The sequence below is a fragment of the Drosophila kikkawai genome, chromosome 3L (genome assembly GCF_030179895.1).
Source record: "Drosophila kikkawai strain 14028-0561.14 chromosome 3L, DkikHiC1v2, whole genome shotgun sequence".
In the NCBI taxonomy this organism is placed as follows: domain Eukaryota; kingdom Metazoa; phylum Arthropoda; class Insecta; order Diptera; family Drosophilidae; genus Drosophila; species Drosophila kikkawai.
Genome location: NC_091730.1, coordinates 27600299 through 27628046, shown reverse-complemented (window position 1 = coordinate 27628046; position 27748 = coordinate 27600299). Strand labels below are relative to the sequence as shown.

Below are 27748 nucleotides of genomic sequence, written 5' to 3'. Positions count from 1 at the left end.
AGAGCCTGTATAAATTGATGAAGAGATGTTGAGTAAGAGTTGTGGTACGAGTAGAGAAAGAAGATACAGATTGGGTACGAGAAGAGAATGAAGTGGCGAGAAGAAATAAAAGTAAAGCTTATTTGACATGAATAAAACAGATAAAATGAAATGTTAAGTTGAGACCAAAGAGAGAAACAAGAGAGAATGATAAATGAAAATGACAGTTATGTTTAGAGCTATTAGAAGACACGTCACGCGAGGACGCGTGAAATGTCAGGATGGCCGTGTCGGCGAGTTGGTTGCTAAGTGCAAATTTGGAAAGCTTGTTGCTATGGCAACAGAATTATTCGGCATGCTCAGGTATTGGTAGCCTGTAGGTGTCGCTGGCGCGCAGGCGCAATGACAGTTGAGTCGGTAACAGGAAAAGGTTACTGAGTGAGGTCTGTTCGTCTGTCGCAACAATAGGAAAGAGTGAGAGAGACAGCTAGAGATTGTCTGGGATTGACGTTTGAGTGAAAAGTAAGAAAATGTGAAAAGGCTAAAGGAAAAGTGACGTGAGGACAGATACGTTTTGAGTGCGCAGGCGGACAGAACTCGCTGCTCGACTACGGTTAAATTAAATAACGGTTATCTCCGACATCAGAAGTGGGATTCACCATAGCCTCGCGGGCATTCTGATAAAGTGATTTTCGGTCGATATTAAATTCAGTAGCGCATCGAAAGCTTGGTGCGAGACACCGGAGTCGTGATAGGCAGTCAAATGCACTGGTTGCGTGTTGAGCCGGACGGTTGCAAGTGTCATCATTGTCGGCCAGAAAATTTGGGGAAGAATGGAAGACAACAACAACAGCACACTGGCGGAACTGCGGCTGAAGTGCGGAGAGCTGGAGTGACGCACTTCAGGCGTGATAACGGTGGTCACATTGCATCTGTGTGCACGAGATGGGTATCAGCGGCTGCGAGCGGCAGCGGCAGCTGCATGTAGAAGCGAGTTGATTTGTGTGATTCAACAGTGACAGTATCGGGTGAGCCCTTTCCAAATATTCTTTGATTTGGGAGCTGAATTGGCTAAAAGATGGGAATAGAGATGTGTTTGATTGCAGTGTTGTTTGCCCATCTGCCTTCCCATTGGCGAGCCCTGTGCTACGATAGGTTGTGCTTAGACTATCGGAAGCAATATTCGAAAATGGTTTCGGACAGTGGCCTTTGCCGCTTATGTCAGACCCTGTGAAGGAAAAATGTTTCTGTTGAAAAATAATTAATTAAAAAAATTACGAGTTGCCGTCTGTTTGGTCTGCCGTGCCGTTTGGTTTGTAGAGTGCATCTTCTACCTTCATCATGCAATTGTTAAGGCGTTTGGAATTTATCATGATTATTTGCGATAGTTTACATAGATGACGTGTTAATCATGGCAAACTCGGAAGAAAAGGCTTTCCGAAGGCTGAAGGTTGTATTAAATGTGTTGACTTTACCAGGGTTGCCATTTAACGATACCAAATGTGGGTTTCTTGAACCTACTACGCAGTATCTGAGCTATGAGGTGTGCGGTGGAGAAATCAGACCCAATTCCTAGAAAATCCTTACGTTAAAGGTCCGTCCTTTTAATCGGTGCAATTAAGAGACCGCCGTAAGACCATTTATTGAATTGGTGTCTTATTTTCCAAAAAGGTTTGCCTCGATTTTTTCAGATCATGAGACATATTCTTCGGCTTCAAGTATCTTTAAGTGAAATGACGATATTCAGAAATTGGAACGAACGTTTTTAATATTATTACAAGTGAGCCTGTAATCGTTATTTGTTCGTTCGCAGCATCCGATAAAATTTGAAACAGATATAAGCTCTTGTGGATATATTGGTAGAATTATGTGTCTTGATATCTATCTCTATATGAATTGGAAATATTGGTTGGCGTGCAATTATTCTGATATTTTTGGCATTATTTCATTCAGATGAGAGTTTTTAGTCTATACTTATTGCAAATGTAATCATTTCAAAAAAAATTATCTGAACATTGATGGACATACTTGAAATCGTATGATTTTAAAATAGAGTAGAGGAAGAGAAAGCGCAAGGCAAATGTAGAATTCTTTTTATGTGCAGAATTCACGTGATTGATTTCAACTCCGATAAATAAAAATAAAGTGACGGAAAAACGTGTGAACTTGGAATAGAAATCTCAAATGAATGACTGATCAACATCAGGATTCAGAATTTATTGATATAGTTTATAAACAACTGAAGATAATTGAAATTAAATTGAGTTACGAAGAGGAGTATTGAAGTATACAGAGAGGTGTGAGGCAATGTTATCTGCCAGTAGTGTCCCTTAAATTTGGTTGATTATTAATCAAGGTTATAAATCCGTTATGTATTTGGGTGGAAAAAAATAGACTCAGCAAGATTTATCAATATTGTTGGAAATGACTATGTTTAAAGATTGTTGAAGGTTGTATCATGTGTAAAGTTTTAAAGTAGTCATCTGGCTGGATACCAGGACCGCAGAGGTGATGGCAAGATGCTCTTGGCGGGGTGCAACTTGCGCCGAACTGCACAGTTAGTAGTGCAACCAATGCAAGCCCTTAAGAGATGCCAATCGGACCCACCCTTTGGGCTTGATACCACCATATGACACAGAGAACAGTATAAAGAAAGATAAATTTAAAGTTACGTTATGCTGGTTCGGAAGAGCACTAATTTTGATAAGGCAAGATTAATTTAAAATGAAAATGGAAAATATGTTAAGAATGAGAAAGAAAAGAGAAAGAAATGAAGATGGAAAATGAAAATGAAGATCGGCACCAAACAGAGTTTATAGAAAAGCTTGATGGTGGCTGATATGTTTTGAGATATCTGTCAAGTAAGCGAACTTTTATAAGTATGCGCATGAGTTTTTGAGGGCATAGCCAAATAGACAAAATAAGCAATGACGTTGATTGATTAAAGATTAAAGTTGATTAAAGATTTAGACGACTCAAGTGGAGATGCGTCTGATTCCCATGTGGGGAATGATGATATGGATGGCACGGTTGATGCCTTGGAATCCCAAGAGGGGATATAAAGACCCCACCATAACAGAAGGAATTGTTATGGCGGGGGTCAGTGGAGACCGCACCATAACAGAAGGAATTGTTATGGCGGGGGTCAGTGGAGACCGCACCATAACAGAAGGAATTGTCATGACGGGGGTCAGTATGTGGGTGTAAAAGGAAATACACCAGTTGATAAAGCTATGTAATTAGAGAAGTCTGAATTGTAAATTATGATTAAAAAGAAAGTAATTTGTTATGTTATCATGAAACCAAGATGCTTATTTTGTCTAAATGCCTCAATACTTATGTTTAGAAAATTAATAAAATGATGAAATGTTTGTTGACAATAACATGTAACGAGTATTTGAGAATACTGTGATTTAAAGTTAACACACGAGGACGTGTGATTTGTCAGGAAGGCCGTGTCGGATCACATGAAACAGGGCCTACTTTATTCCTATGGTCAGAATATGTGAAGCGGAGCCTTTTGAAATATGAAGAGAGCTTGTACTCTATAGGTTCGAAAGATTATCCTGCAAAACTAACATTTGAAGATGTTGGGTTTGTGCGGAAGAGAGCTTGTACTCTATGGTTTCGAAAGGTTATCCCGCCAAACTAACATTTGAAGACACAGAAGTGTAAGCGAGAGATCGCCGACTGAGGCACTCGTTGGTGGAATCATTTATAAGGCTATGAGGGTCCAGAGAGACCGTGACGCAAGAGGTGCGTGTAAGCGTTGCAAAGTGTGCAGCAAGAGCCTGTATAAATTGATGAAGAGATGTTGAGTAAGAGTTGTGGTACGAGTAGAGAAAGAAGATACAGATTGGGTACGAGAAGTGAAGGAAGTGGCGAGAAGAAATAAAAGTAAAGCTTATTTGACATGAATAAAACAGATAAAATGAAATGTTAAGTTGAGACCAAAGAGAGAAACAAGAGAGAATGATAAATGAAAATGACAGTTATGTTTAGAGCTATTAGAAGACACGTCACGCGAGGACGCGTGAAATGTCAGGATGGCCGTGTCGGCGAGTTGGTTGCTAAGTGCAAATTTGGAAAGCTTGTTGCTATGGCAACATAATTATTCGGCATGCTCAGGTATTGGTAGCCTGTAGGTGTCGCTGGCGCGCAGGCGCAATGACAGTTGAGTCGGTAACAGGAAAAGGTTACTGAGTGAGGTCTGTTCGTCTGTCGCAACAATAGGAAAGAGTGAGAGAGACAGCTAGAGATTGTCTAGGATTGACGTTTGAGTGAAAAGTAAGAAAATGTGAAAAGGCTAAAGGAAAAGTGACGTGAGGACAGATACGTTTTGAGTGCGCAGGCGGACAGAACTCGCTGCTCGACTACGGTTAAATTAAATAACGGTTATCTCCGACATATACATTTTTTTTAAATTATAATCTCCTGTCACCTGAGAATGATTCCACTTTGTCTCATGAAAATCGGTTCAGTTGAACTGGAGATATCATGGCCGCCAGTTCGAAAAACGTGGTTTCGAGATAAACGCGTTTGAAGTTTGAAAATAGCTCATTTTGGGAAGACCTTGCTTCACAAAAAAGGCTGTATCTTCTAAAGTATTTCGAATTTCTAAAAATCCTAGTGGGGACATATACACAACATCCCAAGCTATAAATAAATGCAAAAAAAAATCGAAAAAAAAATGCCCAATGAGAAGACCCCCTTAAACAATTTGACAACGGGATTACATAGTGTTTCGGCACAATACCTGAGCACACAACCAGGGACTCCGTCGGGACCTGGTAAAACAAACTGGCTTAACATGATGAAGACTGAAAATTTGGTTCGATTTGGGGATGATGTAAGAATAAGTCTGATTTGAGTCTATTAAGTTGGAGTAAGTAGTTTGAAAAAACTGGGCAAATAGATCATTATCTGCTGTTGTATTTTCAAAAGAGAGCGAGGAAGGAATAATAATGGGTTTACGTTTAGTCTTAGCAAAATTATAAAACTGTTTTGGGTCCTCAGAAAACTGGGACCTGCAACGAGTCAAATAATTATTGTAACGCTACGCGTTATGCACGGTAAAAGTTGACCAAGCTGATAAATAGCTTGATAGGAGGACAGTTAGAGAACCGGTGCGTTTAAATTTAGCATATAGATTTGATTTTTTATTTTTGAGGCGGGTCAACTCATTGGTAAACGAAGGAGGCTTATATGATGTTGACGGATAGTATAACAGAACACATTCAGTAAAAACTGAATTCATAGCACTGTAAAAAATATCCACGGCTTTCTCCATGTCGCGAGTGCATGTGCATGTGGCTTTCAGTGTTTAATTAATATATATGTAGAGTTTGTATTAAGTAGTTTATTTAAATATATTAAGTAAGGCTGAGATGGGTTATAATAAGTGTGGAATAACATAAACTTATAGCAACTTCTGTGATTTAACAACTGTAGGCGACTTTAGCAACTTCGACAACTGATATTTAACTTCATACGACTTTAGTAGCTTTCTTAACAATTTAATGAAATAACTCCGGAAACACGACTGCTCCTTACGACTTCTCTCAGCGACTGACTCTCTTCTCCTCTCGTCACTCTGCAACTCTCCCTCTTGGACTCGCTGCTCTCATGATCGGCTGATTGCCATTCGCAACGACGCAAAATGTGTACTCGCTGCCAGACTGTACCTCAACACCTTACACTCGGCCCTCCTGCTCATCTTCATCTGACCCAGATGAAGCCAACTCGTCGTCGTTATCGGCTATAAACCTCCATAGCTTCATGTTATCGCAGCTGGTACTTGTTAAGTTTGGCCCTTCGACTTGGGCTGCTTTTCGAACGTCGTACCGGCCATTTCGCTTTATTTGGACGACTTCGTACGGTCCTAAATACGGACTAGCCAGCTTTCTTCCTGCGACAAATTGAGTCCTCTTGATTGCGACGAGATCACCCAACCTGTAGATATGAGCACGCTTGCGCTTTTTGTCGTAGTTTCGCTTATATACCTGCTGGGCCTCTTCGATGTTCTTTTTGGCTTCGTCTCGCATTTGTTGTCGCTCGAGATTAAACTGAGAAACAAACTCTTCATTCAGAATCTCTTGTAGACGCTCTTCTGCCTGGCTGTACATTTTTGTGCCAAACAATAGCTCAAATGGCGACAGTTTTGTTGAGGAGTTTACATGTGAGTTAATGGCCTTTTGCACCTGAGGCACATATTTGAACCACTTGCTAGGTTCTTCTGCGGATATTTTGGCAATGACAGCAAGAATCGATCTGTTAATACGCTCGACTTGGCCGTTTCCACGAGCTACTCCTGTAGTAGAGCAAATGTGTTCCACTTTGTTGGTATTCAGCCACTCATCAAACGCTTCCGATGTAAAGGCCGAACCACGATCGCTGACAACTCGCTTTGGAAATCCAAAAACATTCGACCATTCATTGAATCTCCTGATGACCTCTTCCTGCCCTGTCGTTTTCGTCGGGTAGAGCCACACAAACTTGGCGAAGCCATCCACAATTGCCAGTATATATTTGTACTGCTTCGATGTGGCGTCCATTGGTCCCAAGTGGTCGATATGTACGGTGTGCAACGGCATATCTCCTTTGGCAATGCAGTGTAAGAGCCCTTCTTGCTTTCCCAGCTTCTTACTGTAAATAATGCATTTAATACAGTTGGCTATAAACTCTGTTACCTTCCGCTCCAGGTGGGGGATCCAAAACTGCTGCTTTACGGAATGAACCGTTTTTTGAACTGCAAAGTGGCCGGCTTCGTGCGATTCTCGAATGACATCTCTTTCCATTGATTTCGGCACAACTATTAGATCGTTGCCTTCAACTGTTCGGTATAGAATATCGCCTTTCATCTTGAAGTTTTGGTATGGACGATCCTGGAGAATGACCAGAATTGCTTTGATGAAGTCATCATTCTGCTGTGCGTTCTTGATGCGTGCTGCAACTTCCGATGCTACGATCCAAACCGACTCAGGATGGCGGCTCAGGTGATCCACGTGCTTCATCTTGTCTCCTGGCTTGTGGACGACATCGCAGCTGAAATCCTGTAGATACATAACGTAAGCTGCAACTTCCCTCGGAATATCGTCTTTTCTGGTCGTGTCCTTGAACGCTGAGCAATCCGTGACAAGCTTGAAGTGAATTCCCATGAGGTAATGCCGAAATTTTTTGAGCGCCAAATAAATCGCCTTCGCCTCTAAAATGTAGCTATGTCTTTCGGCCTCTGAAGGTGACGTCTTCTTACTCCAGAAATAGACTGGGTGCAGTTGACCATCAAATATCTGCAGAAGAACTGCCCCAAATCCGTCCTTACATGCATCCGTGTGCAGCTCAGTGTATGCCGTTCTCGAGTATATGTGTAGGACCGGTTCGCTGGTCAAAATTCTCTTGAGCTCCTGAAGTGATTCCAATTCTGCATTTCCGATTTGGAATTCGACGTCCTTCCTGAGGAGATTAGTCAATGGTCGGGCAATATTTGCGTAACCTGGAATGAATTTTCTGAAGAAACCAGTTAAACCGAGAAATGACTGCACCGCTCGTATATTTTTCGGCGTTTTAAATCTGTTTACTGCTGATGTTTTTTCTTCGCCTGGCCATATCTTTCCATTTTCCACAGTATGTCCCAGAAAATTTATACGGGATTGCATAAAGCTACATTTCTTCCATTTGATCTTCAGTCCAAACTGCATGGCTGTCTCTAGTACGCGTCTGGTTTTCCCCATGCATTCGTCAGCTGTGGATGCATATACAATAATATCATCCATATACAACTGCATCACATCATCGTTGATCAGATCTTGAAATATGTGGTTGACAAATCTGATAAATGCAGCCGGCGAATTCTTAAAACCGAATGGAGTTCTGTTAAATTCATAGAGCCCTTCTTTTGTTACAAACGCAGTTAGCGGCTTGCTAGTCTCTTCCACAGCCACGTGGAAAAACCCATTCTCCAGATCCAGAGTTGAAAAAAATGCTGCCTCTTGTAGCTTTTCCAATACCTCCTCTATAAGAGGTACAGGAAAACGATCCGCCAATACCATGCTGTTAAGTTTCCTGTAGTCAATGCAGACTCGAAGGGTACCGTCTTTCTTCTTCACTACCACCACTCTGCTGGCTACGTTTGATGCTGACTTTCGTATTATTCCTTGGGCCAACCATTCATCGATTTGTTTCTTAACGGCCTCTGCTTCGTTCGCACCCAGACGAGATGGTGACTGGTGAAATGGTTTTATTACGCCATCCGGGGTTATCTTCAGTTCGATTGGACACTGCTTTGAAGGTTTTGATGGCATCCGCTGTACTTCTTCGATAAGTTTTGTCACAGCTTCTTCATGCTGGCTGGAAACAGTAAACAAATTAGATGCTTCTACAATATTGTAAACATCGGAGCCAAACCCATCTGCTTCCTTTTGATCAGCTCTCAAACCTGTCAACTTAAAGCCATTGTCGTCGCAGCAAAATTTAAACTTTTTAGTAAAGTCATGTCCTAGCAGAGCTCCACAATCCATCACGTCATCGGGCACAACCAAAAACTTTTGTTGTGTGAGTAACTGGTCTGCAACAACGTCAGCGGTAAAAAACCCAATTGGCTTGGTTTTCTTCTGGCCCAGACCACTTAACAAAGACGCACTTTTATAAATCTCAATGTTTTCAATTTTTTCAGCAATATTCTTGGTGACAAGCGATACGTCCGATCCTGTATCGATCAAGCAATCAATTTCGATTCCATTTACAGAGATCAACTTAAAACGACTTTGGTCGACAACCTTACGAACACTTGGCTCTACAACCGGACAATTTTTGGCAATATGACCGTTTTCATTGCATTTGAAGCACTTCGTTGGAGACGGACAATCTTTGATTTTATGCTCTGCTGAACCACACTTGAAACAAAATTCCTTTCTCTTCTGTTGTTCAAAAGGTGATGCACTCCGCTTGCTCCATGAATTGCGCGGCTTATCGTCCAGCTGCATTATAATATCATACTGCTCTCTGAGTGATTTGTACGTCTTGCACGAATAAAGTATAGCCTTATACTCGTTTTTAACATCAACCAGCCCGTTGACAATGTACTGTAGCACCGCTGCTTCCTCTACATTTCCTGCCGCTGCCATCTGACGTAATTCTAGTATGTACTCATGGAAGGTCTCGCTCTTCCTTTTCTTCCTGCTTTGCAACTGGCGATGTACGTCGGCACTGTTGGTGCTGCAAGCGAACTCGTCGATCAGTACTCTCTTTAGCTCTTGATAATCGCTCACACACACTGACTGCAAAAACAATTTGGCCGCGCCCGTCATTTTGCCTCTGGCTTGTACATACATTTGTTTCAGCGTGAGATCGTATGCATCTGCATTTTTTTCAAATATATCAAACCACTGCTGCACTAATTGACCGTCAAAATCGTTGACCACTTTCTCAAAATTATCAATTTGAGGCTTAGCGCGATTATTTTGTTGTTCGTCAACTTGAATTTTTAATGACAGCAACTGCAATATGTTGTCGATTTTATTCTGCATGTCTGAAACTTCCAGTACGTTCTTTTCTTCTTTCTCTACCACTGTATTGTTCTGTTCATCTTCGACGTCTTCTAATTCCTGTGTTCCTTTTCTATTTCTTGCCGGGGTTCGACGCGTCATTTTGGGACAGTTCTGTGTCTATATCCGCGTCCAAATACCGAATACCGAACACCAAATTTAACTGCGCAGTTTCTTTGTTTTTGTTCGATCGTGTCTCTTCACCAATCTCTTTAATGCGCAGTTTCTTTATTCTTGTTCAATCTTGTCTGTTCACCTATAACTTTAATGCGCAGTTTCTTTGTGTTAAATGAATTTCACAACTCCTGTTCTTCTTTCTTTAAGGCATTCACTTAATTAGTTTAACTCTGTTCATTACGTTTTCCGACACTTAATTGGTTATCTCAGACCCGGCACGAGCCCCCAAATGTAGAGTTTGTATTAAGTAGTTTATTTAAATATATTAAGTAAGGCTGAGATGGGTTATAATAAGTGTGGAATAACATAAACTTATAGCAACTTCTGTGATTTAACAACTGTAGGCGACTTTAGCAACTTCGACAACTGATATTTAACTTCATACGACTTTAGTAGCTTTCTTAACAATTTAATGAAATAACTCCGGAAACACGACTGCTCCTTACGACTTCTCTCAGCGACTGACTCTCTTCTCCTCTCGTCACTCTGCAACTCTCCCTCTTGGACTCGCTGCTCTCATGATCGGCTGATTGCCATTCGCAACGACGCAAAATGTGTACTCGCTGCCAGACTGTACCTCAACACCTTACATATATATTATTAATCACCTTTAGTTTTTGTGTTTTTGCGTTTTCTTATCCCCTCTTTGTGTTGTCCCGTTTATTTGCTTCTAGCAGCAGCACTTCACCGGCTCCAAAGCGTTCGTGTTTCTCTTCTCTCCCACGCTTACGCTCCCGCTCTCTTGTTTTTTTTTTCGGTACTGCTTATTTGCGCACCGTCGTTAAAGGTTAGTGAAAATGGTTTCAAATATCATTTGTGATATTAAAGGCTACCAAAAGGAGGTTTTGGCAGATCAGCCCGGCCTTTACTGCTGGCTTTGCGATGCGGTCGTTCACGCTAAATGTCTAGGCTTAACGGGCCGTATCGCTGACGCAATTTCTGCCAAAAATGGCTTGCGCTTTTGTTGCCATGCCTGTCGTGAGGTGGAGAAGGATATGTTATCCTTCATGCGGCAAACCAAAAGTGGATTTAGTGAACTTAGGGTCAATTTTCGTAAAACAAACGACCTGTTCACAGAGCTGGACGCTCAATTTAGCGGCATGAAGCTATTAAGCGAGTCGCCAAAGCGAAAAAAATCTGCTGCTGGTCGGCTGCAATTGGGCGAACCCCAGCCACCAAAGATTTGGCACACTCCCTCGGCACAGCCCCCGACTCTGACACCAACTCCAATGGTGTTGAGATCGGGAACGGCTAAAGATTCGGCATTCGAAGGAGCCGGGGCAGTAATGGCAGCAGATCCGCCAGTGTTATTAGTTGAGTCCGCTGCGGGGTCTCAATCTCTGACACCGCAGACTTTAAAAAAAATCTCAGCTATCCCAAAGGGCAAAAATAGGGCTGAACCACTTGCAGAAGTCGGTAATGCTGCGTTACCAAAGACCATCACCGCTATTCCACCACTAAAAACAATATTTGTTTCTCGGCTTGCCCCTGATCTCGCATCGGAAGATGTACTAGCTCATATACTAAGCAAAATACAAGCCAAAAATGTTAAAGTGGAAAAATTCAAATTCTCATACCCCACATTTTCGGTGGGTTTATATGAGAGACTAGTAAGCCCGGCGAATTCCGTTACGCCACCTTCGGCAAATTATCCGTTTAATTGAAGTGCTCTTTGGTAAACCACATTTTTTGTGATGTGTTGTGGTTAATGGAATTATCTAGGGACCAAATAGCCCCCGGGATGTTGAAATCATCAAGTGGTCCCTATCCGGAAGTCTTTTAGATACCAACTGAATAGCGGAAAGATGGTTTCATTAAATAGAAAGTTCCGACAATGCACACTGGTCCCAAAGTCCAAAATTTGTGCAAGAATCCAATTTTTTTTTTTAAGAGTTGGGCGAAAACAATATTTTATTGCGATAGAGTAATATTCAGGGCAATTGAAAATAATAGAGTTTCAATTGAAATTGCATCCCTGCGATCGCTGGCAGCCCTGGAAATCAGCTAATCGTTTACCGCAAACTTTGGCATTGCTTTCTCGCGAAATTAATGCAAAGTTTGAAAACAAATTGTGTAAAATCTAATATCTCGATTGCTATAATTCAAAATGGATGATAATTGTGCAGGTATGTGAAATATTATGTAATATTGCAATATTTGTTATATGTGTAATTTCTTTATTAATATGTGTTTTTGTGATGTTATGTGTTTTAACAATTCTAACCTAACTTTTGTCGTGTTCCGTGGAATAAAGGTATATAGTATTTAATCGTATTTAAGAAACTATTGATACAGATGTTATCTTTAACATATACATTTTTTTATTAAACTAATTTTTTTTGCCCGTTTTTGCCCGATTCCATGAAATATTGTTTTTTGACAGACAACATCGATTTGAGCTATGCTGAAATGGTAGAGGTTTGGCTGGCAAATGGTCGTGAAAATAAAAGTATTTATGATTTTGTGCTGCAGCATATTATTAAAACAGTAAAGGAACATATAAAGAACCCCATAGACAATAAAATAGCAAACTTTGTTGCTGCATTAAAAACACGGTTAAACAATTGTAAGCGGGATGTTTAAAGACTTAAGAAGAAGCATGAAAATTGGCTCGCATTCCGTTTCAAAATCAAATTATTACCATCTGATTTTATGGAAGTGGCCCCCAAAAATGCAGGACGCCCACGACTAAACTATGATGCAGGAAGTTGCCGATTAAAGCAAAGATTAGCTGCCGATCTTTCATCTAAAAATAATAACGACGTTAATCTTCTTGCTCATGCAGCAAACTTGGCTGCAAAAAAGGCGCGATTGACCGTTGAGGAAGTATCTTCCAAAGCAGAGCCTGTACCTTTCACTCCAGAAGAAGCCTTAGACTTTTTAATTGAAAACGGCTTTACAAAAAAACAGTATATGAGCATAAGGCTGCAAAGTAAATGCTGGAATTGCGACATTTATCCGAGCTACAAAAAAATTATCGCTGCAAAAGATAAGTGCAGGCCTAAAGGAATAAATATTACGGAGTCTGTCGCTTCTGTTTCACTACAAAACATGCTTAATCACACTGTCGAACGTATATTACAATTACAAAAAGACATATTTGACGTTTATCCAAATATTTGTAATATGAAATTAATTGCCAGTTATGGATTTGACGGTTCAACTGGCCAAAGTTTGTACAAACAATATTTTGAAGATTGTATACCAGATACATTTGATGATTTGATGATGCACATGATGATGGAGATGACTTGGACACAACTGAATTTACTAATGACTATTCTTTTGATTTAGATGTAGAAAATGATTAATTTAATAAATATATGTGATAAAAAAATAAATAAAATTAGCCGAAAACTTTCCTCATTTTCTATTTTAGTTATTTTTTCATTTTAAATATTTATTTTCTGATAAGAAACTAAAATCTAAGCCATGTAAAACTGAAAGCAATATCAATTGACAAACGGACGTATGAGTAATTTTGTTGTTTATAAGGGGAGGTAAGGAAGGCGTGGCCCGATCGCAAACAATTTTTGCACAGGCTTTTTATATCCAACAACCATTAACTGTACCAAGTTTCAAGCGTATATCTCCATTTTTCTAATTACTGCACAAATTTTGGACTTTAGGACCAGTGTGCAATGGAGGAATGTAGGAACATGTCTGATATGCCGATCTAGCCGGTATACTGTGAACACAGCTTGAAAAACTTCGGAGCACAGAATCTCCGCCTTTAACCAGGTTTCTGTAAACACAATACTTGGGAAGCAAATGTGACACTCTTAGAGTGCAATTTAGGAAGCTTACTGCGTAAGCCTCTAGCATTCTGATAGGAGATACCAAGGAAGACGTAGAGGGCGCATTGGTCAAATCGGGCCTAGGAAGAGTAATTCCAACTGTCCTTTTTTTCGCTTTCTTTGCTTCGAATTCCTTGACAATCACATGCTTTGGTTAGATTTGGACAGAGCATAGTTTGTCAAAGAATTCCTCAGGAACATTTATTTTGAAAGATGAAACTGTCTCGTTGGTGGTATTGCCAGAAGGGATTTTTTCAAGGCAGGCTGATTATCCGCCTTATTTCGGCCGGTAGTCCGGGCCTTACACCCTGGTAGGGAACTGGGGCTCTGAGAGGACAACTTTTTGGGACCCCTCTCCCGAGACACATTCGGATACGGATCTATAGGCAGAGTGGTTAATTTAATCTCAAGTCCACATAATTTACACAGTTCAACTTACCACCTTTTCTGTTGCAATTTTTCTTGAAAAAACCGCTGAAATATATGAGGTTAATTCCGTAAAAGCTTAGTGTCCTAAGCTTGCCTCAAATGTTAAAAATTCCCTATTTCAGATGCACCATTTCTTTAATTTAACCTCAAGTACACATAATTTACACAGTTCAACTTACCACCTTAAAGACAAAAGCTGGTTTCCAATTGCACTGATAGGAAACGAATAACTTATATTTCACAAAATTGAACTGTTCGGAGCAGACCGCCAGCACCCAGTCACGCGCGCATAGGTGTACCACTGCACCTGCAGCGCTCTTTTGTTTTCTCTTTCTACTCTTTTTTATCTAGCTAAAGCTGTCGCGTTTTCTATCAGCCAAACTACATTTGTTATCTCATAAACATGTATATATTTTGAAGCCAAGCTTTTACATACACAGTCTGCAGCTCCGAGTAAAGAGACACGGAAATTAAAACACGGCTTATACTAAAATCCTATCGTGCGTTTTCATTATAAACTAAAGGGTGGCAAATTCGTTGTCTTCCCCACAAACAGAACACAATTTGGATTTGTTTCATAAAATAAACTGAGTAGAGAATTATGGCATGCTATGTATCAGTGATGGCGTTTTATGCAAAAATGACTCCCGCTTTTCTGTTGCAATTTTTCCTAAATTTTTTCTTTACTGTAAAAATCACAAATTCCGAGACCTTTCCAACGAAACCGTGGAAATCGGTTCGTGCGTTCTGGAGTAATAGGATCCGGGCAGAAAACCCGACCTCTTTTTATATAATAGATTAACATCATTTTATCTGCAAAAATCGGGGGTTAGACTTCCAATATTGATAACAAATTGTGAAAAAAAATTTTAACAAAAAAACGGCACATGAGTACCTTGGGCCACTTATCCTTTAACGAATGCAATACTTTTTTTGATATCGGATGTTTTTGTGTGAACTGAGGAGATTCGCTGTTACTCGTAGGCCTCAGTTTTAAAGCTGTCTGAATAAAACTTTGCATATAGTCAACATTTTTGCACCATTTTTGACATATGGCATTTTTATTATTATTTGAGATTTTCTTTTTTTTTTTTTTAAATTTTATGAAAATCGGACGACTATATCTTATAGCTGCCATACGAACAATCGGAAAATTAATACAAAAAAATTCTAATTTCGTTGTTTTTCTCGAGCAAGCTCAGCCTTGGCAACAAAATGTTGCTATTTAAGTCAATTGTTGTGCCTTCGATGACTTACTGCATCCAATTGTGGGGCATGGCTTCTGACTCGAACGTCATGAAGGTGCAAAGAGTCCAAAACCGGGCGCTGCGCTTGATTGCTAATGCCCCCTGGTACGTTAGAAATAAAGCCTTGGCAAGTGACCTCCACATTCCCTCTATCAGGGAGCAGATCAACCGGCATTCAAGTCGGTATAACGAACGTCTCACTGCTCACACCAATCGCCTAGCGGCTTCATTGGCCAACACGTCAGTCAGAAGAAGGCTCAAACGTAGACATCCCGCCGATCTCTGGACAAGAGGAAGACATACCTCGCGAGTATTAAAGCAGTAACTAGCTTTTTCCACTTGTCATTAAAAATTTGTTAATTTGTTTCCGTTTCTGTTAAGTGCCATGTTATTGTTTTGTTCATATTTATAACCAACGTTTTATAGCCATTAGGTTGGTTGATCAACGTTAATAAAATCTTGTTTAATGTTATGCCAAAAAAAAAAAAAAAAAAAAAAAAAAAAAAAAAAACGTTGTTTTTCAACGTATTTTCTTCTACTCTGAGATATAAGCTTGATTTATTATTTCAGAATTTTGGTATACATTTTACAAACAAATCGGACAACTATATCATATAGCTGCCATAGAAACGATCGATAGATGTAAAGAAAATGTAAAACTGGGAATGTAACAGACAAACTCTAAACATAATAATAATAGGTCAAATTTTATCAAACTCTGTTTTGTTTGTGTTGTCAGCATTTAAATCTATAATATAAACATCAAAACCAATCTGCAGGGGTATACAAACTATCGCTTGCCTGACTGACGAGACAAGCCGCCATCGTCGCAAGCAACTGAGACCCGCCTGGTCCAAAGTGCTGGTGTTGCGTCGAGGGGCCCTTTTGTCAGCAGTTGTCCGAGAGTCAGCTCCTCTCCGTAGCTTGGGTATTGGCTAAGAGCTCCTAGAGGCCGCAAATCCTCGATCCCGACAAGGACTGTCCCCAGCTCTTTCGCGTTTTGGAGCCCTGCCCTTCGCTCGTAGGAGTAGGTGCTTGGCAATTTTGATACCTGCCTCCCATAGTTCGCCCATGTGCGGAGCCCGAGGAGGTGTGAACGCAAACTGGCATCCGCTTCATGAAGCGAATTCGCGAATCACATCTGCCTGCTCCTCGATCCGTTCGCGAAGTGCCTGGAAGTGACGACTCGGGTCTATCAGCAGGCAGACGTGATTCGCGGATTCGCATCAAGAAGCGGATGCTAATTCGCGTTCACCCGGGGCGCCATGAATTTTAAAATGAACTTATAAGACTAAAAAGCCCAGAACTTGGTGGCAAGAAGTATTTTTTTTTTTTTACATATGCGATCACGAAGTCGGAAGACAAATGAAACCCTCCATATGATCTCAATTTTTCGACAAAGTTCAATTTTAAACGATAGTACTTAAAGACTAGATTAACGAGTATTGGCGTAGGCAGGGAGAATTCGCAAAGAGCGAGAGAGATCTTTATAATACTCATCCCTTCGCCCTAAACTAACTTAGACTAGACTTCATATAAATTGACACAAAAAACAATAAAAACCTATATTTAACCAACACAGGAAACAATATGTTGAAAATTCTGTGAGGTTAAAAAAACGCATTCCCTCGACCAACCGAAACTGTCAGATTAAAAAGCCGTATAAATTAAAAATAGGGATGGATTTGACCATGATGGAATTATACAAGGTAGTTGGGGCCAAATGGTTCGGGTTTTAGGGCTTATTTTGACAGCTCGTGCCTATTCATAGAGTCATTCAAACTTTCAGGCAATACCCGTCTCACACACACTTTGATAGCCGAACTAGGGCTTATTTTTTCCGACGAGACTACCTTGTATAATTCTATCGTGGATTTGACATATGCTATTAAAAACGAACAAATACAAAATATTACTTTTGTTCGAATTAAAACTTACCGCCACTTCGACACTAGAAGGTGGATATATCCGAGTTGAAACCTTGGTACTTTTGCAATTATCAAAACACCATTGTGCATATTGTTTCAATTTTCCGTCTAAATTATTCATATTACTTTTTAGAAATGAAACAAAGTATCTGAAATAAGAACAATTTATGTAATCAATTAAAATATTTTATTTCATGTATAAAGTAATGTTTCAGGTAGTTATCGACAACACAAGAAGATTTTAAATATGGAGATTTTTATAAGTCGCAACTCCCAAAATAATATAAATTTTTAGCAGGGACCGTAATCATGATAAGTAATATTATCGATTTTTAATTTTTTAAATCAAGACTAATAATTATTTTTGAGCAAAAAAAGTAAAAATCACAAATAATTATTAAGCTTGAGCAAAAAAAATAAAACTCAAAAATAATGATTATTCGTGATTTTTATTTTTTTGTTCAAAATAAAACTCACCAAGCAAGAACTTTTGATCCTTTAAGGATATTTCCAATATTGTCCTTATATGTCCTTATAAAAGGACCCTAGAGCAACAATTGACAACAACAACAAGAAAATGTATTTTACCTGTGTTTGTTGCAATTATTTAATATAAGGTGAGTTTTATTTTGAACAAAAAAAAATAAAAATCACGAATAATCATTATTTTTGAGTTTTATTTATTTTGCTCAAGCATAATGATTATTTGTGATTTTTACTTTTTTTGCTCAAAAATAATGTTTAACAATAGAAGAATAAATATAACAATTAACAATTAAAAATCATCAAGGATATTCATAGTGTATCCTTAAAGGATAAAAACGCGCTAGTCATGCTTGTTCTATGTTGATTGGAAGTGATTGATTTATTCATTTAAAAATAGCGACAATAATCATTATTTACGGTCCCTGATTTTTATACCCTTGCAGAGTATCATAATTTCAGTCAGAAGTTTGCAACGCAGTGAAGGAGACGTTTCCGACCCTATAAAGTATATATATTCTTGATCAGCATCAATAGCCGAGTCGATCTAGCCATGTCCGTCTGTCCGTCCGTCTGTCCGTCCGTCTGTCCGTTTCTACGCAAACTAGTCCCTCAGTTTTAAAGCTATCTGAACGAAACTTTGCATATAGTCTTCTATATGCTCTCACTGCTATATATGTCGGAACGGGCCGGATCGGACGACTATATCATATAGCTGCCATACAAATGTTCGATAAATTTTTAGAACTTTATAATAACTTTTCAATATTATTCATTTTTGAGATATAGCCATTTTATATTATTCCAGAATTTTGGTAAAAATTTTATGAAAATCGCACCACTATATTTTATAGCTGCCATAAGAACGATCGGGAAATTAATCGAAAAAATTATAACTTCGTTTTTTTCAACGTATTTTAATGTACTTTGACACATGAGCTTTTGGTATTATTTCAAAATTTTGGTTTAAATTTTGTGAAAATCGGACGACTATATCTTATAGCTGCCATAGGAACGATAGGAAAAGTAATAGAAAAAATTATAACTTCGTTGTTTTTCAACGTATTTTTATTTACTCTGAGATAAAAGCTTTTTTTTATTATTCTATAATTTTTGTATAAATTTCATAAAAATCGGACAACTATATCTTATAGCTGCCATAGAAGCGATCGGTAAAGCCTAGTACTCTGACGAGAAAAACCCGATGTCTAAATTAGACAGCGGAATCGCTGTTTATTTCGCTACCGAGGTAGTGTGACCAAAAAAAGTTAAGGAAAAGCCTGAAACGCCATGAAAATGTACTTTTTATGGCGTTTAAGGATTTCCTTGGGTCACACTGGACAGCTGTTTGTAAACAAATATTCAAAAAAAATATTAAAAATATTAATAAATATGGCATTAAAATGTCCTTTGTGGGTTAAATTCCATATTATGGGCTTCCCCTTGACAGCCCCTATCAATGCTACTTTTTTCCTCCAACTTTCCCTCCATTAGGGGTGTCTAAATAAATCAAATGAATTATTTAGACAGCGCGATATCAGCTGTTTACTATCTTGATCTGGCAGCGCCATTCAATTTTCGCAGGGTTCATTTTCGTCGTCAGAGTACCAAAAAAAACGACGTGTCTAAAAGTTCTTCTTCTTTTTTTTTCGACACCGTTTTTTTTTATATGGAGTTTGGCCGCTGTCTAAATTTATACAGCGGTTTTTTCTCGTCAGAGTACTAGGCTTAAATGTATAAAATATGTAAAGCTGGGAATGTAAAACTGTAACTGTCAAACTGTAAACATAATCAGGCCTGCTCCGGTAATCGTAAAATTTTTTCGATTTCGTTTTGGGCGAAAACGAACCGTTTTCGTTTTTAGCTGCTCCGGTTTTCGGCAAATTTCTGCTATCGGAGTGTTTCGTTTTCTAATCGTTTCTCACTGCTCAAGCAGCTAACTTGTGTTGTTCGTAATAAGCAAACAACGTAAAGTACTGCCTATTATATTTACAATTGCCCTTTTTCTAAGCCAGAAAAAGGCAAAAAATGGTCGATTTAAGCAAATCTAGGCACCTCAGGTGCTGCCACACTTTTCACAGTTTTAATTCCGGTGATCTCAAATAATTATTTGGTTAATTTGAACTATTTAAGTAGTAAAATTAAATAGCATTATTTATAAACAACCATTTTGGCGGTCCTTTAAAGTTATTACTGTATTCATTTATATTTTATAAGTATTTTTAACTGAATGTTTCGTTCCACCAACAATATGGCAACCTTGGCGATATCTTTTTGCGGTGTACTTATCGACCTATCGCCAAACCGAGAAAACTGGTTGAACACGGCAAAAATTTTGTTGTCAAATCTGAGGTGGGATCAGAAATAAATTTTTTAAAAAATAACTACGTGCCAGAATGATCTTGTGGTGGTGTGGAATAAACATCAATAGACCACTGAGTAAACTATTTTTTTCTTTTTGTAAATAATATCTGATTTCATATATAAAAATGCATTTACTTTTCATTCCGGCCAGAAAAAGGTGCCCGTTTTTCAAATCGAAAAAATCTTTCGATTTCGATTACCGGAGCACCAATTTCTCGTTTTCAAAAACGAAAACGAAAAATTCTTGCCGTTTTCGATTACCGGAGCAGGCCTGAATAAGTATAGATAAAATGTAATGAAACTTTGTTTTGTGAGTGTTTTCAGCATTTAAATCTATAATATAAACCAATCTGCAAGGGTATACAAACTTTGGCGTGCCGAAGTTAGCTTCCTTTCTTGTTAGGACTTGGATTTGTAAAATCCTAAGTATTGGTTCTCTCTTAAAAGCGATGCTATAATATTAGCGAGTATGTCGAGTGTACCCCGGCTGCGCAAGAGAGTGTGAAGAGAATGGGAGTTTGGAAAAGTATGAACGTTCTCGTTGAACGGACGGTCGCCATTAAAAATGAAAACCGCTGAAAATACTAACTCACCTATAGTACCCATGACACTCAGGGTGCTGCAGCTCAACCTCCATAAGTGCAAGGTCGCGTCGGCGGAACTCCTCATAGCCATGGAGCAAGGATCCGCCGACATAGCTTTCGTCCAGGAGCCTTGGATCGCCTCAGGCAATGCCATCGCCGGACTGAAGTCCGCAAATTACAATAGAACCGCCGTACTTGTACGGAAGGGTCTACACGCTAACCTTATGTCTCATTACAGCTCTGATGACCTGACCGTGGTGATGCTAGAGAGCGGGAAAAAGCTCCTTTTGGTAGCTTCCTCCTGCATGGCACACGACAGGAGGGCCCCACCAGAAGAACTCATGAGCTTGGTAGAAGCCAGCCCGAAGGACCAGCAACTGCTCGTGGGTGCAGACGCCAACGCGCACCACTGCGTATGGGGGAGCCCCGATATAAACGACAGAGGTGAGTCCCTCTTAGACTTTATACTCTCAACCAACCTGAGTATAGCAAACGTGGGGGAGGAACACACCTATGTAGGTCCCACCTCCTCAAACGTGCTAGATCTTACTCTTGTAAGGGGACAAGGTACTTTGGTATCAGAATGGAGAGTCCTTGAGAGACCATCCTTCTCAGATCATAAGTACATACGGTTCCAATACGCATTCGAACACTCTCCAAAACAATCAGTCTTCAGGAACCCCCGGAATACTAACTGGGGAAAATTCAAGGAGACTATCGCGACACGGCTCGCGATCTCTCCGGGCATAGTAGAATCCGCGGAAGACATAGAAAAATCCCTAGAGACCCTTACCAAAGAACTGCTGGATGCGTACCACGCATCATCATCCTATATCGGACACGAGAAAGAGGACCAGGCCACCCTGGTGGAATAAGGACCTTTCACTCCAACGCAACAAACTCAAAGAATTCTTCAAAATCGCCAACCAGGCGAAAGATGACATCATCAATGAGGAATACAAAGTCCTACTAAGGGACTACAAGAAGGAAATACGCAAGGCGCAGAGAAACTCATGGAGAAACTTCTGCCCCGGAAACGGCTAGACTCCGGAAGCTGCTATCGAAGCAGCCAACCATACAGAGTCAGCTCAAACGCGACGACGGACAGTGGACTGAGGGCAGCGAAGAGGCCCTAACAGCACTAATGCACGCGCATTTCCCAGGATGCACTGAGGTACCCGATGCAAATAAGCACCAGGACCTAGCAACTGGAGTAGAGCATCTCCCAAAAGATCTAATATCCCCTGGTAGAATCCACTGGGCTATAGACTCCTTTGCGAGGATTAAAGCACCAGGACTAGGTGGAATATTCCCAGCCATGCTGCAGTTGACCAAGGAGGTGATCACTCCATGGCTCTACGCAATATATACAGCTTGTTTAAGCACGGGCTATATCCCTATCCAATGGAGGACCTCTCGGATTGCCTTCCTGCCCAAAGCAGGAAAGTGCAGCCACGTGAGCCCCAAGGATTACAGACCGATAAGCCTCACCTCATTCCTACTTAAAACTCTGGAAAAGCTGCTGGACCTATACATCAGGAACGACGTCGGGAGACAACTGTCGACCAACCAGCACGCCTACACCATGGGGAAATCAGTGGAGACGGCACTACATTCGTTGGTAGCCACCATTGAGAGAGCCCTAAACAATAAGGAGTATGCACTTGGAGTGCTCGTGGACATATCCGGGGCATTCAACAACGTTAGCACGGACGCAATAATGGATCGCCTAGAAGCGACCAACTCGTCCCCCGCTATCAACTTGTGGATAAGAAATCTTCTAAGTTGCCGGCGGATACAATCAGATTGGGGCACCGCTTCCATGGTGAGAGGAGCGCACAGAGGCACGCCGCAAGGTGGGGTTCTGTCGCCCCTATGGAATCTGATGGTAGACGACCTAATCGAGAGATTCGAGAGGAAAGCACCAAAGATAACAGCTTATGCGGATGACATAAGCATAATTACCACGGGAGTCTGTCCATCGACCCTCAGCTCGATCATGGAAACAACACTCAGGGAGATAAGTGAGTGGGCGGAGAAGGTAGGACTCAATATCAATGCGGATAAGACGGACCTTATTCTCTTCACCAAGAGATACAAGGTGCCGCAATGGATCCCCCCGAAAATTAACAAAACCAGGCTGACCCCGAAAACACAAGTCAAATACCTCGGCATTGTACTTGACAGCAAGCTGACGTGGAAGGCCAATGTAGTAGAGAGGGTAAAAAAGGCCACCATAGCGCTATATGCATCCAAGATGATGCTTAGCACCACATGGGGCCTCTCACCCGCTCTAATGCATTGGGTCTACATATCGGTGGTGCGTCCGACTCTGCTGTATGGAGTCTTAGTGTGGTGGCAAGCCATGGAGAAGAAAACGTATAATAAGCTTACGGTGAGAACCCAGCCGCAGGCACTGCTCTGCATATCAGGGGCGCTGAGGTATATATCCCCTAGATATCGAAGCGCAACTGACAGCAGGAAAGGCGGCACAACGTCTGGTTACATCAGGAAACTGGTCGCTACAAGGTTTCGGGCACAGTTCAATTGGTCGAGACATGCGCAGTACATCTGACTACATGATACCCAGAAAGTGCCCGGATGTAAACACAACAGTATTCATGGGACCAAATGACTGGAAGTCAAGCCAGGACCATGCTCAATACCGCAATATATACACCGACGGCTTCAAGATGGAAGGAAGAGTTGGAGCGGGCATATACTGTTCAGACCCTTAAATGAGGCTGTCGTATAAGCTACCAAGCTACTGCAGTATATTCCAGGCGGAAGTATTCGCCATCAGGAAAGCAGCAGAGTTTGCGCAGAGCATAAACCGTCCACATGAGGCTGTCAATTTGTTCGTAGACAGTCAAGCGGCGATAAGATCCATGCAATCATCAGCGGTCAGTTCCAAAAATGTACTGGCAAGCAGGGAGTCACTAGATAGCCTAAGCACGACTAAGTCAGTGAGGATCTACGGTTTCCCAGCCACCAAGGCATAGACGGTAACGCAACCGCGGACGAACTTGCAAAGGAAGGCGTTGGACTGGCGAGTGAAAGAACAGAAAACGTCCCTATCTCCCTAAGAACGCTCCAAAGAGAGCTAGAGAGACGGACTGACGCAAGCGCAAAAAGCAGGTGGAGGAGTAATTCCGCAACCTGCAGAATATCAAAAACATGTGCAAAGAGCACAACGAGAAACTCACTTACTACGTGCTGCATCTTCCTCGGAAGGACTGCAGAATGTTAGTGGGTATTCTTACAGTCACTGCCTGTCTGCTGCACATGCAGTCAAGCTGAGTATTACCGACAACGCCAAATGCCGGAAATGTGATGAATCCGAGGCAATCGAAACCTTGGAGCATCTCATTTGCAAATGCCCGGTCCTAACGAGGGAAAGAATGAGATATCTAGGCTCTCCAGTTCTGGCATCGCTAGAAGATGCCTCCAGGCAGAAGCCAGGCGAACTCCTTGCCTTTGCGAAAAACACCCTGATATTCAAGGATCTCGAAGCCCGCATAAACAGTCTCTAGGTCCATCCAGGAGTTTCCCCTGATAGCTATGGGCCATATTGGCCTATGTGTGGCCCCTCGAGGGCCGTCCGGTCTTTATTTTATATTATAAATATATTTTAATATTTCCTGACCTACCATCATAGCTATAGATATAACTTTTCGGAAGATACATACAGAACAAATTGTAAACAGTTGAGAAGTTGAGTTTTAGAGCCTAGTACTCTGACGACGAAAATCCGGTGTAACATGTGTTACAGCGACCGAACTCCATATAAAAAAAAACGGTGTGAAAAAAGGAAGAAGAAGAAATTTGTGCCTCCAAGATTTTGCCGGTACTCTAACGACGAAATTATGGCTATCAAATTGAATGGCGTTGCCAGATCAAAATAGTAAACAGTTGATCTCGGGGTGTAAAAATAATTCATTTGATTTATTTTTACACCCCAAACATGGAGCGAAAATTGAAAGAGAAATATAATTGTCGGACCGAAAAATTTTCGGGCCGCAAGGATAAAGTGAAGTTAATAAGTGCGGTCAGGGCGAAGCTCATAATATGGGATTTGACCCACAAGGGGCATTTTAATGCCATATTCCTAAATAATGCCTGGGAGGCTGTTGCCGCGGAGTTACAGAAAGACGGTAAGTAATTAATATTAAATCAAATTGTTACTAAAATCTAAGTCTAAATCGTTGCGGGCCAGCATGCGCTACCACCAGAAGATCTCCAGAGAAAAAAACCAAGTGGAAGTGCTGGAGGGTCTGTTGTTCCCGGTCCGAAGGCGAATGACGATTATGATTGGGACTTTGCGTCAGAAATGACTTTTTTGCCGAACCTCTCGGACAAAAGGCGGTAAGTTTGGGTCAAGCTTCCAAATTTGTAATAATTTTAAATGCATAAATACACAGAACGACCACGCTACCAAAACCACCAGAGGCGTCAACGTCTTCCGAAATTTTCGACGACCGAGAACTAATGTTTGCTGAGTACCTCGACGAAAGTCAACCGAGCAGCTCATTCGACCAGAGCGTGTTCGAGGAGCAAGAGCTACAGCTGCAGAATGGAATAGAGGACATGGAGAAGGAGAGTTCCAGCTCATATTCCTATGTGAGTAGGGAATCCGACTAATTTTAAATTATAATAATTAATTGTAACTATTTTTGATAGAAGCCATAAACTAATAAGCGCAAGACTGCGGCGGCTGAGAGCTGTGTCCTAACACAGAAATTTACGGAGTACGATGACTTGCAGAAGACCACAGTATCGCAGACGACAAACGATCGGTCGTTGGTTACCTACTGGGCCGAAATAATGAAAGAGCTGCCACAAGAACTGAAAGATGAAGCGTGTAACCAAATTGCTGTGGAATTTGAAAAAAAAAAAAGAGCAAAAAACTATGAATAAATTTACTACATATTTATTTATTTTCTTTTTTTTAATTATTTAAAATGCCTGCATAATCGTCTTGCCATTGAACAGATCCCATATCTGAATTAACATATTTTTTTGTTTTTTGACAGCTGTTCAGTATTACCCTTTTCATGGCGTTTCAGGCTTTTCCTTAATATTTTTGGTCACACTAGCTCGGTAGCCAAATAAAGAGCGATTTTGCTATCACACGTGTTACACCGGATTTTCGTCGTCAGAGTACTAGGCTTAGGCCTATAACAAATATAGAATTTTTGATAAATACTACAGTGTGCCATATAACAGTCTAAGGCAGTTTTAATTATTTAGAGGCTTTAGTAGAACTTTGAACCTTGTGTCGTTTTGGTTGATTTTGTTTTTGTATTACGGTAACCTCGGGTAAAAAAAAAGAAGTGACATTCTGTTTTTATTTTATGTAATGCGAACGTTCGGTTTTAGATTCTGTGACCCGCGACACATACGCTCTCTGATTAGCAAACTAGCGCATACGTATGTTAGTGAAATAAAAAGAAGAGCAAGCTTCTAATTGTAAAATTCGCCATTTCTTAACAATGTACAGTCACGGACAAAAGTCTACGTACGACCCTTTTTTTTTGGTTTTACCCACTCCTATAGATTTGACAAGAAAAGTAATGATGCCGTCTTCTTTTAAATGCTATTACTTTACAACAACTAAAATTTTATTCAGTCACCGACTATCTCTCTTCGAGTGCGGACGTCAGTGCCTATTCTACGATCAGTGGTCTCTATTCCCAATTCCTTTTTCTAGCCATTCTTTTTTATACCCTTGCAGGGTATTATAATTTCAGTCAGAAGTTTGCAACGCAGTGAAGGAGACGTTTCCGACCCTATAAAGTATATATATTCTTGATCAGCATCAACAGCCGAGTCGATCTAGCCATGTCCGTCTGTCCGTCTGTCCGTCTGTCCGTCTGTCCGTCTGTCCGTCTGTCCACCTGTCCGTTTCTACGCAAACTAGTCCCTCAGTTTTAAAGCTATCTGAATGAAACTTTGCACATAGTCTTCTATATACTCTCACTGCTATATATGTCGGAACGGGCCGGATCGGACGACTATATCATATAGCTGCCATACAAATGATCGATAAATTTTTAGAAAAAAACTTATAACTTGGATGTTTTTTAACATTTTTGCACCATTTTTGAGATATCGCCATTTTATATTATTTCTGAATTTTGGTAAAAATTTCACGAAAATCGGACGACTATATCTTATAGCTGCCATAGGAACGATCGGGAAATTAATAGGAAAAAAAATGATAACTTCGTTGTTTTTCAACGTATTTTCATCTACTCTGAGATATAAGCTTATTTTATTATTTTAGAATTTTGGTATAAATTTCATAAAAAACGGACAACTATATCATATAGCTGCCATAGAAACGATCGGTAGATGTAGAGAAAATGTAAGGCTGGGAATGTAAAACTGTAACTGTCAAACTGTAAACATAATAAGTATAGGTAAAATGTAATGAAATGATATCTGCAAGGGTATACAAACTTCGGCGTGCCGAAGTTAGCTTCCTTTCTTGTTTTTTATTCATTCGCGCCAGTGTTGCCAGTTTAGCTTAATGTAAGCTAGTTCTAGCATATTTGAAACAGGAAAAGCTTGTAAAATTTGCATTTAAGCCTAGTACTCTGACGAGAAAAAACCGCTGTATAAATTTAGACAGCGGCCAAACTCCATATAAAAAAAACGGTGTCGAAAAAAAAAGAAGAAGAACTTTTAGACACGTCGTTTTTTTTCGGTACTCTGACGACGAAAATGAAGCCTGCGAAAATTGAATGGCGTTGCCAGATCAAGATAGTAAACAGCTGATATCGCGCTGTCTAAATAATTCATTTGATTTATTTAGACACCCCTAATGGAGGGAAAGTTGAAGGAAAAAGGTGGCATTGATAGGGGCTGTCAAGGGGAAGCCCATAATATGGAATTTAACCCACAAAGGACATTTTAATGCCATATTTATTAATATTTTTAATATTTTTTTTGAATATTTGTTTACAAACAGCTGTCCAGTGTGACCAAGGAAAATCCTTAAACGCCATAAAAAGTACATTTTCATGGAATTTCCTTAATTTTTATGGTCACACTAGCTCGGTAGCGAAATAAACAGCGATTCTGCTGTCTAATTTAGACAGCGGGTTTTTCTCGTCAGAGTACTACGCTTTAGCTTATAGCTTTAAATATAGCTTATTTTAAAATTCATCTAGCATATTCTAGCTTTAAATATATTTACGACATCAAAGGTTTGTT

At 40.2% G+C, this 27748-nt stretch overlaps 1 protein-coding gene across 1 annotated transcript in view; it reads right to left on the bottom strand.

Annotated features, from left to right (window-relative positions):
• Myo81F (Myosin 81F) overlaps positions 1–27748 on the bottom strand; it is a 530639-nt gene that overhangs the window by 190988 nt on the left and 311903 nt on the right. Inside the window, exon 15 of the mRNA XM_070285196.1 lies at positions 17110–17248. Coding sequence (XP_070141297.1) covers positions 17110–17248 — 139 coding nt within the window. The remainder of the gene's footprint in view (positions 1–17109; positions 17249–27748) is intronic.